The 22,531-nt window shown below is 47.5% G+C and overlaps 1 protein-coding gene across 1 annotated transcript in view; it reads left to right on the forward strand.

Moving 5' to 3' along the window:
* Positions 1–22,531, forward strand: part of BNIP3 (BCL2 interacting protein 3) — a 54,700-nt gene that overhangs the window by 27,140 nt on the left and 5,029 nt on the right. The window contains exons 2-5 of the mRNA XM_040361368.1: positions 1,959–2,136; positions 5,773–5,857; positions 14,162–14,268; positions 15,476–15,625. Of these exons, the coding sequence (XP_040217302.1) occupies positions 1,959–2,136; positions 5,773–5,857; positions 14,162–14,268; positions 15,476–15,625 (520 nt within the window). The remainder of the gene's footprint in view (positions 1–1,958; positions 2,137–5,772; positions 5,858–14,161; positions 14,269–15,475; positions 15,626–22,531) is intronic.

The following is a 22,531-nucleotide window of genomic DNA, read 5'->3' on the forward strand; positions in this document are numbered from 1 at the left end:
GGCGGGCATATTGGACACTTTTAACACATTTTTGGCACAATTCACATTTATTCTGCGATCACTGCTATAAATATGCACTAATTACTGTATAAATGTGACTGGCAGGGAAGGGGTTAACACGTTATTTGCGTTCGGCTTTTTCCGGCGCGTAGTTACCCCTGCTATATGAGGGGTAGCTAATGTTAAGTATGGCCGTCGTTCCCGCGTTGAGTTTTGAAATTTTTACATCGTTTGCGTAAGTCGTTCGCGAATACGGCTGGACGTAATTTACATTCACAACGAAAGCATGACAAGTTGCCCACGTCATTTGGAGCATGCGCACTGGGATTCAGTCGCGGCCGGGGCATGCGCAGTTCGTTCGGCGCGGAGACGCGCATCATTTAAATGATACACGCCCCCTACCTGCCGAATTTGAATTCCGCCGGGTGGATTTATGCTACGCGCCGCAACTTTACAGGCAAGTGCTTTGTAAATACAGCACTTGCCTGAAAAAACTTGCGGCGGCGTAACGTAAATGAGTTGCGTTACGCCAGAAGAAAGATCCGCTGATCTTTCTGAATCTGGCCCTCTAAGTCTAGCACAACAACGATTGTTAAAAGGACATGCATTTCAAAAATGCAAATTGGGGTTGGAACCCCGCTTTAAGCTAGTGCATTGTTGGTTCGCTTCCCTTTTCCTTCAATTTCCCTTCTAAATTTTTTTTTCTTTGTCTGAGGCCAGGTTCACACCTATGCGAATTGACTGCGGCTTAAACCGCATCCAATACGCAGAACATTTCTAAATACATTGTTTTCAATGAGGCTGGTTCACATATGTGCGATGCATTCGCACTGCGCATTGCAGTAAAACCGTGTGCGTCTTTTAGGCATTGCGGTGCGGCTCAGGTGCGAATTCAAGCCCATTATCTTCTATGGGTACGCAGCTGATTCGCAGATGTGTTCAGTTCTCTTCAGGAATTTCTCTCATTCAGCTCAATACACTTCTCCCCCACTCTCCTCTCACCCGTAACTTCTCCCAGGTCTCCAAATTCGCATCTAAAACGTTGCTAATCTGCTGAACACTTCTCGTATCTTTCTGCAGAGATAAGAGCGCTGAAATTCGCACCGCACTAGTGTGATTCCGGCCTTAATTTCTCACTTCCTGTTCCTCCTCAGTACGCTTTCCACCATCATCCGAGCCATTCTGTCTGGGGGTTAGTCAGCCAGAACAGCTTACTGAGGAGGAACAGGAAGTGAGAAATTCATTTTTGGGGGGAACTCCGCTTTAGACCAGAATCACACTAGTGCGGTGCGAATTTCAGCTCTCTTATCTCTGCAGAGAGATACGAGAAGTGTTCAGCAGATTAGCAACGTTTTAGATGCGAATTTGGAGATCTAGGAGAAGTTACGGGTGAGAGGAGAGTGGGGGAGAAGTGTATTGCGCTGAATGAGAGAAATTCCTGAAGAGAACTGAACACATCTGCGAATCAGCTGCGTACCCATAGAAGATAATGGGCTTGAATTCGCACCTGAATGCCTAAAAGACGCACACGGTTTGGCGGCAATGCGCAGTGCGAATGCATCGCACATATGTGAACCAGCCTCATTGAAAACAATGTATTTTAAAATGTTCTGCGAATTGGATGCGGTTTAAGCCACACTCAATTCGCATAGGTGTGAACCTGGCCTTAATGTTTTGTGATGTGGACACTTCTTTTTACTCTGTGTGATTCAACCATGATTGCCAAAGCCCCTTGTACACATTCAGTGATGAAAGGCATGAGACTGTATTTCTTTGTTATAATTTCAATGTGTCGTGTTTTTTTTTTTATATATATATAAATTGTTTCTCTTTCATCTCAGCAAAATGAATAAAAAGAGCAAAAATTTAATTTCGTAATCTAAAAAAAAAAGCAATTTCTGGGTTCTTTTTGAATAGTCTTTTTTTTAACTAATTCTATTTTATCTTTTGACTTGTAGGTTCCTGGGTAGAGCTGCATTTCAGCAACAACGGGCATGGTGGAGTACCACCTCTAGTGGGCCAAGAGCAAGTGCCCGCCTCAATCTCCATTCATAATGGTGACATGGAAAAAATACTTCTGGATGCCCAGCATGAGTCTGGACGGAGCAGCTCTAGAGAGAGTTCACATTGTGACAGGTATATATTATTAAATGGATTTAGCTACAAATACTGCGGCTGCTGATGTTATACATCCAGTAGATACTGAAAAAAACATACCGGTAATGGCGAAAAATGCATCAAATCTCTACATCTTTACATGCCTAGTGGCAAAACAAATAGCCCAGTTTTTTCAGTATCTAATGCAGGGCTCGACAAACCCCGGGCGCCAGGTCGCAATTGCGACTAGAATTAGCGACCTGGCGTCTGGGGCGGCACAGCTGGGCAAACCTGTCTCCGTGCGCATCCCCCCCCCCCCCCCGCGATCGTGTGAGCTGCGCCGGCCGGTAATTGAGGCCGCAGCTTTGCGGCCTTCTGCAGGCCTATGCTTCTTTCTGGAATCTGGAGCCCTCTTGTGGTGGCCGTTGGTTGTTGCAACACAACCAGCAATGCTAATTTAGCTTCCCTGCCTGTCTTCATTGCCCAACAAGCTCCTTCTCTTAGAACCCCCGAACATTATATATATTTTTTATTCTAACACCCTAGAGAATAAAATGGCGGTCATTACAATACTTTTTGTCACACCGTATTTGCACAGTGGTCTTACATGCGCACTTTTTTTTGGAAAAAATAAACTTTTTTTTTTATTAAAAAATAAGACAGCAGTAAAGTTAGCCCATTTTTTTTTTTTCTTTCTATTATGAAAGATAATGTTACGCCGAGTAAATTGATACCCAACATGTCACGCTTCAAAATTGCATTTGTTCGTGGAATGGCGACAAACTTTTACCCTTTAAAATCTCCATAGGCGACGTTTAAAAAAATTCTACAGGTTGCATGTTTTACTGGATGTATAACATATATTTTTCATTATCTTTTCGACTATTATTGTTACTAAATTGCATATCGGACTATCCCTGAAGAAGTCTAATTTGCTCCGTAACGTGTAGGAATCACGAATGCTAATAGTATTTACCACATACATAATCTGTGCTTTTCATTATATTTGCATCTGGGGTTGTGTTATGTATACTGGTCCAATATTTTATGTTATTGTAAACCTTTTAAATTAGAATTTTTAACCTTCTACAATCTGTGCCTATAAAGCCCTATCCTAAGGGGAAATCTGTATTCTCATTGAATGGAGGGATGTTGGCCACCCAACAGCAGATAGGGGTCTCTACCCTCAAGGAGCTTACATACACAGATACGTACTAGGGAAATTAAAGTGGAGGTTCACCCTATAAAAAATTTCTAACACTACATCCAGCCCAGTTCTGCATATAAAATGACACTGACCTTTTTTTTTTTTTCCCGTAGATAGCGTTTAGCCTTAGAATTCACCGCGGCTTCCGGGTAGGGAATCCCGCGGGAGTGGGCGTTCCTATTGTCATGCCAATTGATTGACATGCTAAACGACGGCGCACACAGCGCGTCACGACTTCCCGAAAGAAGCTCGGGTCGGCTCTATTTGGCGCTGGTGCGCAGGCGCCGAATAGAGCCGACCCGAGCTTCCTTCGGGAAGTCGTGACGCGCTGTGTGCGCCGTCGTTTAGCATGTCAATCAATTGGCATGACAATAGGAACGCCCACTCCCGCGGGATTCCCTACCCGGAAGCCGCGGTGAATTCTAAGGCTAAACGCTATCTACGGCGCAAAAAAAAAAAAGGTCTGTCATTTTATTTGCAGAACTGGGCTGGATGTAGTGTTAGAAATTTTTTATAGGGTGAACCTCCACTTTAAGACTGGAGCCAATTAACCTACAAAGACAGTCTTTGAAGTGTGGGAGGAAAACGGAACAGCTCTGCATAGAAACCAATCAGCTTTCAGGTTTTATTGTCAAAGCTTAAGCAAACAAGCTGAAGTTAGAAACTGATTGGCTACCATGTACAGCTGCACCAGATTTTGCACTCTCCAGTTTTAGTAAATCAACCCCGTTGTGTGTGTGTGTGTGTGTGTGTGTGTGTACAGGGCCGATATTAAAGGGATTGTAAACCCTCCTGTTTTTTCACCTTAAAGGAGTTGTAAAGTAAAATATTTTTTCACCTTAATGCAATCTATGCATTAAGGTGAAAAAACATCTGATCCTGTCGCCCCCCCGAGCCCCCATTATACTTACCTGACCCCTTGAAAGTCCCACGCTCGGTCCCGAGATCCTCTTCGCCGCTCAGCCTGGCCACTGAATGGCTAGAGCAGATGGATTGAGAGCAGCGCAGCCATTGTCTGGCGCTGCTGTCAATCACATCCAGTGACGCGGCGCGCTGAGGGGCGGGGCCGAGTGATACAGTGAGCGGCTATGGCTCACTGTATCATGGGAGCGCGCCCACAATTACTCACCACCATGCGAGCTCTCGCTTGACTGTAGTCGGTATTTGCGGGAGGACCAGAGACAGCCGCCGAGGGACCCCAGAAGACAGGGTTCGGGGCCACTCTGTGCAAAACGAGGTAAGTATAACATGTTTGTTATTTTGAAGGAACATTTTTTATTTTATTTTTCCTTTACTAACCCTTTAATGCATCCTATCAGTCAGTGGCCCCCCAGCCCCATCCGTTTTTACTCACCTGAGCCCTGGAATGTCCCACGCCGAGGACGTGATGTCTTTCTGCCCGGGGTACTCGGCGCTTCATTGCAATTGGGCGGCAATGGAAGTCAAATGCTGGACTCGGGAGCGCACCCGCAAGATAACCCCCCCGGGGAGAGCGCTTCTTCTAGGGGGTTATCTGATGCGGGGAGGAGCCGCGAGAGCCCCCGGGGGACCCCCAAAGAGGAGGATCGGGGCCACACTGCAAAACAAACTGCACAGTGGAGGTAAGTATGACATGTTTGTTATTTAACAAAAAATTAACCTTTTAGTGTCACTTTAAGGCAGTACAGCCAAGCCTCCTGTACTGGACCCAGGCTTGATCAGTTAAAAAAAAAAAGGGGGGGGGGGGGCCCAGGCACCTGCCAAACATGAGGGCAAGCATTACTGACTTATTGCTGACACTTGTGAAGTGCTGCTGGCTTCTACCTTTCTTTTCTTTCTATGGCTGCACTGAAGGAGGATTGGTTCTAGTATCTGTAACCCCTTCTCCCTGCTGTCTGGGACCCCTGTGTGCCCCTTTTCCCCCCTCTTGCTGTTTTCCCTCCTCTCCTTTCAGAAGCTGCTGAGAGCACACAGGCAGGATGGTAGTTTCAGGATGGTGAGTGGGGGGCTCACTATCCTGAATGAATACACCACCCTAAATGAACACAGTGAGTGATCAGTACCAATCGCTCACTGTGGAGGTGCAGTTATTGCCTCTGTGTTGCAATTCACTTGAATGGGTCTTGTTTGACAGGGGTATAATTTCTGCCATGGCTGCAAAGCATCGCCGGTGTTGCATTTTTGGGAAAAAAAATGATATTTTCAGAGGAGGGGCGCCCTGTCACGTAGTCTGTACCTGTGATTTCTATCAGAAGCCCTGTGTATATAATACAGACTCTGTGAAAGACGTGGACGTTTATAGGAATGCATCGTTCTGAGTGCGTGTGTGGTCCCCGACAGGAGCATTTTGGCAAGCAGATGTGTGGGTATAAGACTAGGAAGGGGATTGGTACGGAAGATTACCAAATAAGCAATTACTCCAAAGCTGCAAAATCTTAAAATTGAATTTACTGATCTAATCTGTTTCTTCTTTGTCTTTCCTTTCCAAGCCCTCCCCGATCTCAGACCCCCCAGAGCATCCAGAGGCTGAGCGACAGTGAAACCCAGGGCAGCAAAGGAAAAAGCAGCTCCCAGGTAATCCAAGTGCATCATAAGACTTTATTAGCTGGATTCAGGTAGCTGGGCGCATCTTTGAGGCGGCGTAGCCTATCGTATTTACGCTACGCCGCCGTAAGTCAGAGAGGCAAGTGCTGTATTCACAAAGCACTTGCCTCCTAAGTTACGGCGGCGTAGCGTGAATGGGCCGGCGTAAGCGCGCCTAATTCAAATGAGGATGAGGGGGGGCGTGTTTTATGTAAATTACTCGTGACCCGACGTGATTGACGTTTTTTTACGAACGTCCGTGGACATATCCCAGTGTGCATTGCTCCAAAATACGCCGCAAGGACGTATTGGTTTTGACGTGAAAATAAATTACGTCCAGCCCCATTCACGGACGACGTACGCAAACGACGTAAATTTTTCAAATTTCGACGCGGAAAAGACAGCCATACTTAACATTGACTAGTCCAGCTATTTGTTCGACTAACTTTACGCCGGGAATCGCCTTACGTAAACGCCGTATCTTTTATGCGACGGGCAAGCGTATGTTTGTGAATCGGCGTATCTCGCTGATTTACGCATTCTAGGCGTAAATCAGCGTTCACGCCCCTAGCGGCCGGCGGAACTAGACAGCTAAGATACGACAGCGCAGGCCGTCGTATCTTAGCTAGATTTAAGTGTATCTCAGTTTGAGCATACACTTAAACATACGACGGCTTAGATTCCGAGTTACGACGGCGTATCTACTGATAGGCCAGCGTAACTCTTCCTCCCACTGTCGCAGAGGACGGGCCACTCTTCCTCCCACTGTCGCAGAGGACGGGCCACTCTTCCTCCCACTGTCGCAGAGGACGGGCCACTCTTCCTCCCACTGTCGCAGAGGACGGGCCACTCTTCCTCCCACTGTCGCAGAGGACGGGCCACTCTTCCTCCCACTGTCGCAGAGGACGGGCCACTCTTCCTCCCACTGTCGCAGAGGACGGGCCACTCTTCCTCCCACTGTCGCAGAGGACGGGCCACTCTTCCTCCCACTGTCGCAGAGGACGGGCCACTCTTCCTCCCACTGTCGCAGAGGACGGGCCACTCTTCCTCCCACTGTCGCAGAGGACGGGCCACTCTTCCTCCCACTGTCGCAGAGGACGGGCCACTCTTCCTCCCACTGTCGCAGAGGACGGGCCACTCTTCCTCCCACTGTCGCAGAGGACGGGCCACTCTTCCTCCCACTGTCGCAGAGGACGGGCCACTCTTCCTCCCACTGTCGCAGAGGACGGGCCACTCTTCCTCCCACTGTCGCAGAGGACGGGCCACTCTTCCTCCCACTGTCGCAGAGGACGGGCCACTCTTCCTCCCACTGTCGCAGAGGACGGGCCACTCTTCCTCCCACTGTCGCAGAGGACGGGCCACTCTTCCTCCCACTGTCGCAGAGGACGGGCCACTCTTCCTCCCACTGTCGCAGAGGACGGGCCACTCTTCCTCCCACTGTCGCAGAGGACGGGCCACTCTTCCTCCCACTGTCGCAGAGGACGGGCCACTCTTCCTCCCACTGTCGCAGAGGACGGGCCACTCTTCCTCCCACTGTCGCAGAGGACGGGCCACTCTTCCTCCCACTGTCGCAGAGGACGGGCCACTCTTCCTCCCACTGTCGCAGAGGACGGGCCACTCTTCCTCCCACTGTCGCAGAGGACGGGCCACTCTTCCTCCCACTGTCGCAGAGGACGGGCCACTCTTCCTCCCACTGTCGCAGAGGACGGGCCACTCTTCCTCCCACTGTCGCAGAGGACGGGCCACTCTTCCTCCCACTGTCGCAGAGGACGGGCCACTCTTCCTCCCACTGTCGCAGAGGACGGGCCACTCTTCCTCCCACTGTCGCAGAGGACGGGCCACTCTTCCTCCCACTGTCGCAGAGGACGGGCCACTCTTCCTCCCACTGTCGCAGAGGACGGGCCACTCTTCCTCCCACTGTCGCAGAGGACGGGCCACTCTTCCTCCCACTGTCGCAGAGGACGGGCCACTCTTCCTCCCACTGTCGCAGAGGACGGGCCACTCTTCCTCCCACTGTCGCAGAGGACGGGCCACTCTTCCTCCCACTGTCGCAGAGGACGGGCCACTCTTCCTCCCACTGTCGCAGAGGACGGGCCACTCTTCCTCCCACTGTCGCAGAGGACGGGCCACTCTTCCTCCCACTGTCGCAGAGGACGGGCCACTCTTCCTCCCACTGTCGCAGAGGACGGGCCACTCTTCCTCCCACTGTCGCAGAGGACGGGCCACTCTTCCTCCCACTGTCGCAGAGGACGGGCCACTCTTCCTCCCACTGTCGCAGAGGACGGGCCACTCTTCCTCCCACTGTCGCAGAGGACGGGCCACTCTTCCTCCCACTGTCGCAGAGGACGGGCCACTCTTCCTCCCACTGTCGCAGAGGACGGGCCACTCTTCCTCCCACTGTCGCAGAGGACGGGCCACTCTTCCTCCCACTGTCGCAGAGGACGGGCCACTCTTCCTCCCACTGTCGCAGAGGACGGGCCACTCTTCCTCCCACTGTCGCAGAGGACGGGCCACTCTTCCTCCCACTGTCGCAGAGGACGGGCCACTCTTCCTCCCACTGTCGCAGAGGACGGGCCACTCTTCCTCCCACTGTCGCAGAGGACGGGCCACTCTTCCTCCCACTGTCGCAGAGGACGGGCCACTCTTCCTCCCACTGTCGCAGAGGACGGGCCACTCTTCCTCCCACTGTCGCAGAGGACGGGCCACTCTTCCTCCCACTGTCGCAGAGGACGGGCCACTCTTCCTCCCACTGTCGCAGAGGACGGGCCACTCTTCCTCCCACTGTCGCAGAGGACGGGCCACTCTTCCTCCCACTGTCGCAGAGGACGGGCCACTCTTCCTCCCACTGTCGCAGAGGACGGGCCACTCTTCCTCCCACTGTCGCAGAGGACGGGCCACTCTTCCTCCCACTGTCGCAGAGGACGGGCCACTCTTCCTCCCACTGTCGCAGAGGACGGGCCACTCTTCCTCCCACTGTCGCAGAGGACGGGCCACTCTTCCTCCCACTGTCGCAGAGGACGGGCCACTCTTCCTCCCACTGTCGCAGAGGACGGGCCACTCTTCCTCCCACTGTCGCAGAGGACGGGCCACTCTTCCTCCCACTGTCGCAGAGGACGGGCCACTCTTCCTCCCACTGTCGCAGAGGACGGGCCACTCTTCCTCCCACTGTCGCAGAGGACGGGCCACTCTTCCTCCCACTGTCGCAGAGGACGGGCCACTCTTCCTCCCACTGTCGCAGAGGACGGGCCACTCTTCCTCCCACTGTCGCAGAGGACGGGCCACTCTTCCTCCCACTGTCGCAGAGGACGGGCCACTCTTCCTCCCACTGTCGCAGAGGACGGGCCACTCTTCCTCCCACTGTCGCAGAGGACGGGCCACTCTTCCTCCCACTGTCGCAGAGGACGGGCCACTCTTCCTCCCACTGTCGCAGAGGACGGGCCACTCTTCCTCCCACTGTCGCAGAGGACGGGCCACTCTTCCTCCCACTGTCGCAGAGGACGGGCCACTCTTCCTCCCACTGTCGCAGAGGACGGGCCACTCTTCCTCCCACTGTCACAGATGGTGGGCCACTATTCCTCCCACTGTCACAGATGGTGGGCCACTATTCCTCCCACTGATTACAATGATGGGTTAGAATTCTGTCCAATGACACAAACAAACGGGCACTAGTCCTCCCACTGACCCCAAAGATGGGGTATGGTTTACCCCCACTGGACACCAGGACATTTTCTACTCCCACCGGCCCTTCTAAAGTCTGAAGGGCAGTAAACTGCCCCTTTTCTTTATAAAGTTTGGAGATGCCTGATTTTTAGAGACAATTAAAAAGGATGAGATTATCTATGTTTGTCCAATTTATGTTTTTGTGTGGGCTACGTAAAATCAGCAAAGAATAAATTGGAGTCCGGCACGTCCGAGTTTGTAGCTGGAGGTGTAAGCTCTTCTTGCACAAAGCTAGTTTGCTGCAGCCACTGTGCAAATAACGTTCTAGAAAAACAGGTGTCACAAGCAGCTGCTGGAGCCAATCACCGGCCTCACCTTTGCTGACTTATCTTGGCCCCATATGGCCTGCAGCTATAAATATTTATGTTCTTATCTTTTACCTTGCTAATGCAAAGACTAACATTGATATAATGTTGTTGAACCTCTTAACTGTTAAACATCAAAAATAATTGTTTTAAGTGCATAGTATGGAGTCAGCTAAGCACTGCACACTAATGTACAGGAAATCAGATATACAGGGACACTATTGAGGCTTGGCTCACAGGAAACCATTGTAGCGAGTGTTTGAAGATTTCATTATAGAATGGAACATTTGATGTCAGAATTGGCCTGCTCCTGTCTGGCCTGTTAGGATCTGGGCACATTAGTACACAGGTGATGTGGTTGCACGTTAAAAATCAGGAACTGAATAAAATGTTTGCTTGGTACCTGCAGTGGATATAAAAAGTATACACACCCCTGTTACAATGTCAGGTTTCTGTGATGTAAAAAAAAATTAGACAAAGATAAATAATTTCGGAACTTTTTCCACCTTTTAACGTGACCTATAAACTGTACAACTCAGTTGAACAACAAACTGTAATGTTTTAGATTGGGGGGGGGGGGGGGCGTAAAAATTAAAAAATCAAAGAGGTTAATGCATATACACAGGGGTGTGACCGGATGTCTGAGTGAGTGGATGTGTGCGGGCTAGCTCCCTGCTCTGTCTCCGAGGTACCTGTCAGCTGTGCCCCACAATACGAGAGGCGACGGCTGCTGAAAGTGAGCAGAGGTGGCGGCTCCTTAGTGTGGGCTCAGAGCGGGGAGAGATGCTGCTGAACATCCCCGTGAATACCCGCGAGTGCGCTCGCGAGATCCGCAGAGTCAGGTGCAGGACCATCCCGATTCATACATCCTCCGTCGGCTCTCTGGCGTGAATTTCAAAAGTGTAGCGGAGCGAGAAAATCACTGAAGGTGGGAACCTGAGAGCTGGGCACAGGTCACACTTTGCATCCCCACTATACCATGACACGAAAAGGGGAGAGAGCCGGCGCACCAGGAGAATGCGGGCGTACAATCACAGTGTGCAGCCAAAGACAGAGAACCAGGCGGCAGCAGATAAGCTGGAGTGGTTTGCTCATACCCCTGTTCAGACACCAACAGGGGGGGGCAGCAGCCGCTAGCCAGAGTTCAGTTGGGAGCCCCCTCTGACAGAAATAGCCAAGGACAGATAACAGCGGCATCAGGGATAAAACCTGCAAGCAACAGGATGACAGAGGGAGAAATCCTTAAAGGAACACTAAAGGTACAATAATTTTTTTTTTAAATAACATACATGTTATACTTACCTCCACTGTGCAGATCGTTTTGCACAGAGTGTCCCGGATCCGTGTCTTCTGGGGTCCCTCGGCGGCTGTCTCGGCTCCTCCTCGCAAAAGCTTTCCACGTTCATGCGAGCTCCCTCGCATGGTGGAAAGCTTTTGCGAGCGCGCTCCCGTGATACAGCAGCGGCCATAGCCGCCGACTGTATCACTCGGCCCCGCCCCCCCGGCGCGCCGCGTCATCCGCTGTGATTGACAGCAGCGCCAGCCAATGGCTGCGCTGCTATCAATCCGCCCAGCCTAGCCAATCAACGGCCAGGCTGGGAACCGAGCAGGATGACGAGCACGCGCCCGGGACTTTCGAACGGTGAGGTAAGTAAAACTGGGGCTCGGGGGGGGGGGGGCGGTGCTGTGAGATGTTTTTTTACCTTAATGCATAGGATGCATTAAGGTAAAAAAACTTTTACCTTTACAACTCCTTTAAGCCTGAGCCATCCTCTGAAGCAGGACCATCATCAGAGAGAGAACCGACACTGGAAGTCATGCAAGCAGTCAACGTCTGTAAGTTTTCTCTATGTGAACTATGTGATCAATTGAAGGGCATTAAGGCAGAGATATCTTTAGTGAGCCATGATTTACAAAAGATATCTGAAAGGACAACAGCTTTAGAGGGAAGGCTTGGCTCCGTGGAGGACGAATTGAAACCCGATAAAACAAGAGTTTAAAATTATGAGGGAGCAAATGTATATACATGCGTCAAAAATGGACGATATGGAAAATAGACTGCGCAGGAATAATGTGAGGGTGGTGGGCCTCCCTGAGCAGAGCGAGGGCTCCAATGCCATAGCATTCCTGGAGAAATGGCTCAGGGAAATCTTTGGAAAATATACTTTTTAAGAGCACAAAAGAGTGCCTTTTAGACCATCGCCACCAGGAGGATATCCCAGATCACTATTCTTGAAGTTTTTCAATCGCATGGATGAAGTCACCGTACTCCCAAAAAGCTAGAGAAATGGGAAATATCCTTTTTTATAATGGAGTAATGATTTCTACGTATCCAGACTTTTCACCAGAGTTGCAGAATCGAAGTGCTAAGTTCTCAGAATTCAAACATAGTTTACAACAGTCTAAAGTTACATATGCCTTGTTGTACCCAGAACAATTACGGGTAACAGCCCTGGGGGAACCCAGTTTTTTTTAATACACCAGCTGGGGCAGCAAAAAGTGGCTGGAAGACAAGAAGAAGAGACTACAGGCAACTTGGGATCAATATGAAAATGACATTTAGCTTGCATAGTTGATTAAAGAAAGTTAATACACTTAGGATGAAGGGAATGACGAATGAATGGGGTTTCTTTTCTGAAGATGTTTTTTGTTACACGTTTATTTAAAAAGAAATGTGGTCGTTGTTTTTTTGGGGGGGTGAGAGGGTTTGTAAACGAAAAGGATTATGGGTATCACATGGGTTGTATGGAACGGTCACACCAAAAGCCCCCATTGTAAACCTAGATGGGTGTGTGCGCGTGGGGGGGGGTGGATGCTTTGAGGGGAGGAAAATTTGGGGGGGTTGAGTGGGGGTATGTGGAGAGTAAATCGCAAAACAATCACATAGAAAGGATAAGAGTGTAATGGAAGTACATTTGAGAACAATGAGGGCTTCACTTTAAAATGGAATTTATACACAGTTCAGTCTCGATTAAAAGGAAATTAGTGCACCAAGATATAGGGTGAAACTAAGAGGGGAGGAGGGAAAACCCCCCCCCCCCTTCTTTTTTTTTTTTTTTTTTTTTTTTATTCATTTTTTTTTTTTTTTTTAAATGCAGTCTAAAATGCTTAATATAGGCTCCTGGAATGTCTGAGGGCTGGGTGACCTAGTTAAGAGAACCACAGTTTTTTCTATATTGGGTATGCATAGAGTGGGGCTGCTCTGCCTGCAGGAGACACACCTAACAAAGGCGACCATAACTCAATTTAGAGATAGCAAATTTCAGTGTCAATAGCATTCTGTTCACACCTCATATTCTAGAGAAGTGAGCATTTTTGTTGGGGGTGTGGTGGTTTTCTCCTGCAGGCAGATTAGCATAGATGAATTTGGTCATTACATCTTCTTCACTATAGAGCAGTACAAAAAAAATATGTTTTGGCAAATGGTATACGGTATATCCCTCCACCATTTAAATCAGAGATTTTGTATAGATTAATGGAGTTTATGGTGAATAAGACATGCCAGTTTTAGTGGTGGGAGATTTTAACATGGTCCTAGATAAAAGTAATGGGTTTCCACCAGGGATACAGACGAAAAATCTGTCTGATGATTGGCTTTCCCAGTTTTTGGAGGAGGCAGGGCTGTTGGAGATATGGAGAGTGTGGAATCTGGATGGTCAGCAATATTCTTGTTTGGGAAGTTCCCATTCCACACTCTTCAGAATCGACATGGCTCTGGGAAATGGAGAAGCATTGCATCTGGTAAAGTGTATCTTGCTTGTCGGATCATTCCCTATTGGCGTTGTCTGTAAACCTAGGGGGCGGAAAGTCAGGTTGATTGGAAAATAAGTCTATTTTGGATGGAATTAATGGGGAAACCAGATGAGGTATTGGCTTTGAAAGAGTTTGTAAAGCTAAACACCGGTACAGCACTAATGGGGGTGACATTGGATGCCTTGAAGGCATTTCTTCGGGGCATATTGATCCAACGAAGATTAAGAGGCAGTCCACATCGCTGGACCGTGGGACGGGTGAGTGTCTGTTTATTTAAAGTCAACGAGTGGAACTCCTCTTTTAAATTGGATAAGGTGAGAATGTGCCGAAACCTGGTATGGAGCCAGAAGACACGGGGACCACCATCACTTGGTTAAGGCTTGTTGTAGTAGCTCCGATCTGTTAATGCCAGACAGCTCAAAGATGAATCTTTGAGATAGAATAGCGTATGCCAGTGATTGTGGAAGATCACCTGTGTATGATAAGTGTTAACTTTTATTCGTTCTTTCTATGACAGTCAGAAGAAGATTATATTGAACGGAGGAAAGAACTGGAAAACCTTTTGAAGAAGAATTCAGACTGGATTTGGGATTGGTCCAGCAGGCCTGAAAATATCCCTCCCAAGTAAGATTGTCTGTCTTTTTTTTTTTTTCTTTGGTTACATTTATCAGAACAACCAACATGTACACAAACTAGGATTTACCGTATTTATCGGCGTATACCGCGCACTTTTTTCCTCTGAAAATAGGGGGAAAATCATGCCGATGGCATACCTCGGAGGGGGACGAGCGCCCACCGGAAATCACTGAGCCGTCATCGAGTGGAGATGACGGCTCTGGGATTTCCGGCGGTGATTTCTGGCAGGCGCTCGTCCCCCTCCTTCCCCTCCGAGGTATGCCATGGGTACGCGCTACAGTCTCGACCAGCGCTGCCCACGTTTAAGGGTTTCCTCACCCTCCCCTTCACCACAGACTGCTGAACATTTGGGTATAGAAGCCCCAAGCCACGCTACAGTCCCGGTCAGCGCTGCCTGCGTCTGAGAGTTCCAGCTCCCTCCCTCCCACCATCGAATGCTGACAGCTAGAAGCCCTAAGGTACTGTGTATCTCCTTGAACATAGGAGCTGCTCTCTGAGTTGCTTGCTGTACATTGCTGCTTATCTTATTTTTAATTTTAACTGCATTTACTATTTGGACTAAAAAAAAATAGTTTTTCCAGAAAATTCCCTCTTAAAATTGGGTTGCCCGTTATACGCCAATAAATAGGGTAGTTAAAATAAGTTTGTAATTTTAGAGCAGTACTCACCAGTGACTACAAATCTCAATGACTTGCAAGCATGCTTATTCACAGTTAAGGCAGGTAATCCTTTCCATATAACACATGTATGTACAAAATCCATACATGTGGTCCCCCTGATCCTCTGTCTGGACAGTGCTGATTGGGCCTGTGCTGATTACATGCCCCCTCCCAAGAAATAAAAAAAAAACTCTCTAGCAATACACACAAAACTGAGCGTGTTCAGAGTTGCCCCCAAAGCTCTGTACTATCAGGAGATGGATTGGGGCCTGTGCAAGAAGGGGAGGATCAGAGAAGACAGGATCAAACAGCCTTTTTACACAATGCAAAGGATTAACCCATTGGGTCCCACGGTGAGTATAACAACAAACATCCTTTACTGAATATACAGACTGATTTTACTGTTGTGGGTTTAGTTACACTTTAACAAAAATGGTTTCCTTAAAGTTGTGTGATGCTAAACATACTGAAAAATAGATTTTGTTTAACATAAAATTTTGATTTATTATTATTTATATTATTTTTTCTTCCCCCAGGGAATTTGTCTTTAAGCATCCGAAGCGTAGCTCCGCTCTGAGCATGAGAAATACAAGTGTTATGAAGAAGGGTGGGATTTTCTCTGCAGAATTTTTAAAAGTTTTCCTTCCTTCCTTGCTATTATCCCATCTGCTGGCTATTGGACTGGGGTATGTTGTATACAATACAATAATTACTGCAAATGACACAGCCATTGACCTTTATTTAATATGGGGTAGAACAATCTGCAGTAGTCCTAAGATAATAGTCAAAAGTCACCTTGTATGGCTACCCATTGACTGACATTGACTTTTTGTTATCAATAACATTGTGCAAAGATATTTGCTTTTGCTATTCAGAAATGACACAACAGCAAAAGTTAAAGTGGATGTGAACCCTCCTCTCATCCTTTCTAAACTACTGCCATAGTGCTGATCTATAAGGATATAGATACCTCCTGCATGTATCCTTACCTGTCAAATGTCTCCTCTCTGTCTGTTTATAAGACCTGAAAAACTGCAGATTCTGTGGGTGGGTCTGTTGTCTGGAGCTCTGTGGGTGGAGTCATGATGTCAGTAGACTCCCCGCCCCCCTCTACACTCCTCTTGTCAACATACATTTTTTTTTCCTGTGTATTCCTTACACTAAATTATGCTATGATCACTAACATCCAGTCAAAATCCAGAAAAGTAACCACATGACTGCAGAAAAGGAGTGGGGGTGGGAATTAAAAAATAATGCCTGTCTCCAGGATAGTGCATGAGATAGGTTTCATAGACCAAGAACAGTCCACTGCTGCTCTGTGGGGGAGTGCCGGTTTCTGGTGGAACGAAGGATCGGGGGAGTATAAGCTCTCTTCCCACCCCTAGACAAAATGAGCAGCTCATGCAGCTTCACAGGCTGAGTGGTGTGTTCTTGAGGCTCACCAGGCATTGCACAGGAGGTAGTAACTCGGATCCCCCTGTTCCAAAATGAGCAGCTAACCCATGCACCGTGGGCACAGCCCCAATGTATGGGAAAAACATTTTTTTTACCTGGAGATGGGCTTTGAGTAGATAGCTGAGAAAGCTGATTCATTGTTTGAGATTTCAGTTCAGTCCACAGGAAAGACTGGATCAGTAGGTAATTTTATTTAGTTTTAAGAGTCCTGTGGGGGCGTATTTTCCGCATGGCGCTGACCGGACGTGTCTGAAGCTAGCTCTGTCCATGCACTGGCCTTTATACCTCTAGCAATGCTTACTAAAGCCTCGGGATCCTACTCGGCATTCTTTAAGAGGTCAGGGAGAGGAGCCTCGAGATCCAGAATATCCCCCCCCCCCCTGTGCACGCCGGCTCAGAGATGTCCTACCTAGTGAGTGGTATAAAGAAAGAACTGGCAGGGATGTTTCCCAACCTTTAAGAATTCTATGAAGAAGGAAATTGCAGCAGTAAGGTCAGATATGTCCCACCTGCTAGCCTGAGTAGAGGACTTAAAAAAACACCAAGACACACACAAGGTTGCCATTTAAAGCGGGGGTTCACCCGAAAAACTAATTTTTAACATTAGATTGAGGCTAATTACGGGAAGCACAATCTGGTGTGTTTTTTATAAAATCAATGCAGTACTTACCATTTTAGAGATAGATGTTCTCCGCCGCTTCCGGGTATGGGCTGCGGGACTGGGCGTTCCTATTTGATTGACAGCCTTCCAACCGTCGCATACAGTGCGTCACGAGTTGCCGAAAGTAGCCGAACGTCGGTGCGCAGGCGCCGTATAGAGCCGCACCGACGTTTGGCTTCTTTCGGCAACTCGTGACGCGCTGTATGCGACCGTCGGACGGCTGTCAATCAAATAGGAACTCCCAGTCCCGAAGACCATACCCGGAAGCGGCGGAGAACATCCATCTCTAAAACTGTAAGTACTGCATTGATTTAAAAAAAAAAAACACCCGATTGTGCTTCCCGTAATTAGCCTCAATCTAATGTTAAAAAAATTTATTCGGGTGAACCCCCGCTTTAAAAATTACAGAATACTGTCACTCAGCTGGCACTTGCCCATCGCTTCACTCTCTACAAGCTTAAGAACTTAGAAAACCGGAACCGTAGAAATAATTTGCGAATATGGGGGTTACCAGAGGCAACCAAAGATGGCGAGCTTGAGGTTACGATCTAAGGTATCTTGAACTTGATTTTGGACAAACCGATCACTGAACCCCTAGGATTCGATCGTGTTCTCCAATTCCCAGAAGAACTTCCGGCCTTCTTTCACAAGATCAGCATTCCCCAGGTGGAGCTTCCCGGTTGGCAAGATCCTATTCCAGTGTTCTCTGTGTCCCCGGAGCCCCAGTGGCGCAAAACCCCTTAAAAAAAGAAGCGAGCAGTGACACCGGGATCGTCTTCTGAAAAATGGGTGAGATATTCTCAGCTCTTATCTTCTTTACTTATCTGACCACACTTAGAGTGGTTACTCTCCTGTATATAAATTATATATGGCCTTCTAAATGCCATCTCTCTCCTTTGAGACCAGAGGCTTAATCAGATTATCAGATGACAGTCACTGTTTTGGGACATTCCCCACTTCATTATCACCTTAACGTTCAGTATTGACTGTATTATCTGAGTTATTGTTGTTCAGTTTTCCTCATTGCTAGAGGTTATTTTTTCTAGTTATTTCGCACTTATCATTTCGGCCGTGCGCTGATGGGGCCCAGTGGCCCCAGTACATTTTTTGTCTTTTTTTTCTATGTTCCATGCCCCCCTCCTTTTTGGGGTTGGTGAGTAAAAGCGGCCTCCATGCTTTCCTGGCTAGACCTTCTACAGAGGCCTTGCTGGCTGCTCGTCCTCTCCATTCCCACAGGGATCACAACAGTTTACTGCGTAAAGGTTTTGTGTATCCCACCAGAGTCATAAGATCTATATGTCTGTCTTGCTTATGTGCTTTTTTCCCCCTCTTATCTGCCCCCACCCCCTTTCTCCTTCCCTTCTTCTCTTTCCCTCCCATTGTTGCTGGTATAGATGGTCCCACAGACTAAGAGTTCACGAACCAACCACACAATGGCTACTCTGACTGTTTTTCCATACAACGTAAGGGGTTTGAACTACGCCATGAAATGACAATAGGTTATGAGAGAGTTAAAACAAGCTGCCTGCTTTATTGCTTTTCTTCAATAAACGCACCTAACGCACTCTACTTCTGTCAAACTTTCTTCACCCCAATTCCTGAAATGGTAATATCGTCTATCTGATACAATAAAGCTGGGAGCATATCCTTTTCAGCTTGATGAGATGATAGCAGATGATCATGGTCGTTTTCTTTTTCTTAAGGGATCTATAAGCAACACCCTGGAAATTTAAACAGTCCAAATCGCAACCAGCCAGCCTTTGTCTTGAATCCTCACAAAACTAGCTGATTTTGCAGAAGGGATCACTATTCTGTCAGGAGACAATAATATGCCACTAGAACCCATTATGGATACTTCACAGGGCCGTTCTGGAGACCCATTCAAACGCTTGTCTTATGTTAAAAAAAAAGACTCCATGACTTGCAATTAATGGATTTCTGGCGCTTATTTCACCCCAAAGATAAGGACTATTCCTATTATTCCAACACACACCACTCCTATTCAAGGATAGATAATATTGTTATTGACCATTTCCACCTTCCTCTCTTGCTTTCTGCCTCCATAGATACTGCATCTATGTGAGATCATGCACCCGTCTATCCGTCTGTCCATTCCCTCTATCCCCTCTCACCAATAATTGGAAATTCCAACTATTCTCTCCTCTCGAATCCTACTGACATCTCCCTCCTGATCCTCATCTTTTGGCACGGTAATTAATGGAGAACAAATCTCCAGAAACGACTCCTTCTCGAACATGGGAGGCCCACAAGGCAACGATGAGGGGTAGATCGATTGAACTTGGTGTGAGAAAAAAGAGAGCATGGTCAACAACCTAAAGAATTATTGCTACTGGTTGCTGACCTAGATAAGAAACAAAAATTATCCCTGCATAAAACACACCTGAAGGCTGTTACGAAAAAGAGAGAAGAACTTAAGGCTCTTCCTGGCCTAGAAACAAAAAAGAAGTCCCACCTTTATCTCATATAAAATTTATAAATGGTGGGATAAACCCGGTAGACAACTTGCATGATCCCTTCGAGCAAAAAAAAAAGCTTCCTTCATACCTAAAATTAAACTCCTATTCAGGTGAAATGGCTCATGTTTCCCCCAAATTTTCATGGCTTTTAGGGAGTTTTATGCCAATCTTTACAAGCCTCTTTTCCCCAACAGAGAAATGCAATCACATACTTTCCTACCTAAAACATGCAAAACTTCCCAAACTCCCGCGTAAGACTCTTATGCCGCGTACACACGACGTGACGTGTGTGGGCTTCACATAATTTTTCGGGTTCTGGAAAACGAAAAAAAAAAATTTCCGAACATGCTGCATTTTTTAACAACGTTTTTAACTATGTAGTTTTTCAGGTTGTAAATAATGATCGTGTGTGGGCTAAAACGTCGTGAAAAACCTGCGCATGCTCAGAAGCAAGTTATGAGATGGGAGCGCTCGTTCTGGTAAAACTACCATTCGTAATGGCGATAGCACATTCATCACGCTGTAACAGACAGAAAAGCGCAAATCGTCTTTTACTAACAGGAAATCAGCTAAAGCAGCCCCAAGGATGGCATCATCCGCATGGAACTTCCCCTTTATAGTGCCGTCGTACGTCACCGCGCTTTGCGAGAGCATTTTTTTAAAACGATCGTGTGTGGGCAACGTTGTTTTAATGATGAAGTTGTAAAAAAATGTTTTTTCTACTTTTTTTTCTTCCTCAAAAATGATCGTGTGTGTAGGCGGCATTTGACATATGGAAACCGACTTCTCTGTTGAAGAATTTCAAAAATCATTAAAACCACACCTTTAGGAAAAGCCCCAGGCCCGGACAGGTATACAGTCCTGTATTATAAAACATTCAGTGACATCCTACTCCCTCGCTTAACGGCTTACGCCAACCCTATTTTTAACACTACAGGCCTACATTTCCTGTAATCCATGAGCTCCATCCAGTGGCCAAAATACCTCGGTGTGAAAATATTTAGCATTTCGGGCCACTAGATGGACCTGATGATCATAGAAATTAATCTATTGCAGAAAATATAGGCAACGTGTGCCCAGCTTTCACAAATTGTGTGTGTGACTTTTGTCCAACAAATCTTTCATAAATAGACCCCCAAGTGTGGGAATCATTTGTTAATTGGAAGTACATTATGTGCAGTGTCTAACCTTGGCCAAAATGTGCCCAGGATTCCTGACCAAAAGCTCTCATCAGACTTTTTCCAACAGGAAAAACGATCGTATGTACGGGGCATGAGGCTCTGTTCCCATTTAAGCGTTTTTTTGGGCATTTTTCTGCTCTGCCGCGTACACACGACTGTTTTTCGGGTTGTAAAAAATGACGGGCCAGATCCACAAAGATCTGCCTATCTTTAGGCAGGCGTAGCGTATCTAAGACGTACGTCAGTCGGATCGAGCCCACATTCAGTCGTATCTTGTTTTGTGAATACAAAACAAAGATACAACGGGGCATCGTAGAACTTACGCGGCGTATTAATAGATACGCCGGCGTAAGTTCTTTGTGAATCTGGCCCGACATTTTTAATGGTCTAGAAAAACTATGTTTTTTTCAACCTGATCGTTAAAACGGCCTTGCCTACACACGATCGTGAAAAAAAAAATGCTCTAGCAAAGCGCGGTGACGTACAACACGTACGACGGCACTATAAAGGGGAAGTTCCATTCGGATGGCGCCACCCTTTGGGCTGCTTTAGCTGATTTTGTGTTAGACAGAAAAGCGCAAATCGTCTTTTACTGTTACAGCGTGATGAATGTGCTATCTCCATTACGAACGCTAGTTTTACCAGAACGAGCGCTCCCGTCTCATAACTTGCTTCTGAGCATGCGCGTTTTTTTCACGTTGTTAAAGCCCACACACGACCATTTTTTACGATGTTAAAAACGACAACGTTAAAACGTAAAAAATTAGAGCATGTTCGAAATTTTTAATGCCCATTTTTTACATCGTGAAAAATGCTCTGAAGCCCACACACGATCGTTTTTAATGACATTAAAAAAAAACGTAATTTTTTACAACCCGAAAACCGGTCGTGTGTACGCGGCATGAGCCTCAGCTCTAAAACGGCCCAACAAGACAAGTCTCATTCATCTCGCATCTGAGCCCGTCGCTCCAAATAGTACATGAGCTTCTTTTTTGGCAGATTACAGGCGTTTTACTGTTTTTACATTGGTGACCTCTTAAGCTTGAAAACGCTGGTACAAAAACGCCGGAAAAATGCCTGTAAAATTGCATGTGAACGGAGCCTTAAATACTAATTATCAGGACATCTTTTCTCAGTTCTCTGCTATCATTGAGCACCAAAAGCCGAGCTGTCACAAGTATTTTCTAATTTGTTTGGAATAACGTGCTTTAAAACATCAGGTATGATGTTGTATCGATCAGGTAGTGTAAGGGTTAGGGTTCCAGACAGGGTTAGGGTTACAGATAGGGTTAGGGTTACAGACAGGGTTAGGTTTAGGGTTCCAGACAGGGTTAGGGTTACAGTCTGTAACCCTAACCCTATCTGTAACCCTAACCCTGTCTGTAACCCTAACCCAACCTATGCAATAAGGTGAAAAAACATCCGATGCCCCCCAGCCCCCCGTTTACTTACCTGAGCCGTCGAAAGTCCCACGTTGTGAACGTGCTGGCTTCTCAGCTCTTCTCTGCTCATTCATTGGATGATTGATCGCAGCGCAGCCATTGGCTCTGGCTGCTGTCAATCATATCAATGATGCAGAGTGCTGGGGGTGGGGCCGAGTGATACAGTCGGCGGTATCACAGGAACGCGCCCGCAGGCTAACCCCCTTGGGAGAGAGCTTTCCAGAACGGGGGTTAGCTCTTGCAGGGAAGAGCCGAGACAGCTGCCGAGGGACCCCAGAAGACGAGGATCGGGGCCTCTCTGTGCAGAACAAGCTGCACAGTGGAGGTAAGTATAACATGTTGTGATTTGGAGCCTTCACTCAGCTGGGGTGGCCTT

The sequence above is a fragment of the Rana temporaria genome, chromosome 8 (genome assembly GCF_905171775.1).
Source record: "Rana temporaria chromosome 8, aRanTem1.1, whole genome shotgun sequence".
Taxonomy (NCBI): Eukaryota; Metazoa; Chordata; class Amphibia; order Anura; family Ranidae; genus Rana; species Rana temporaria.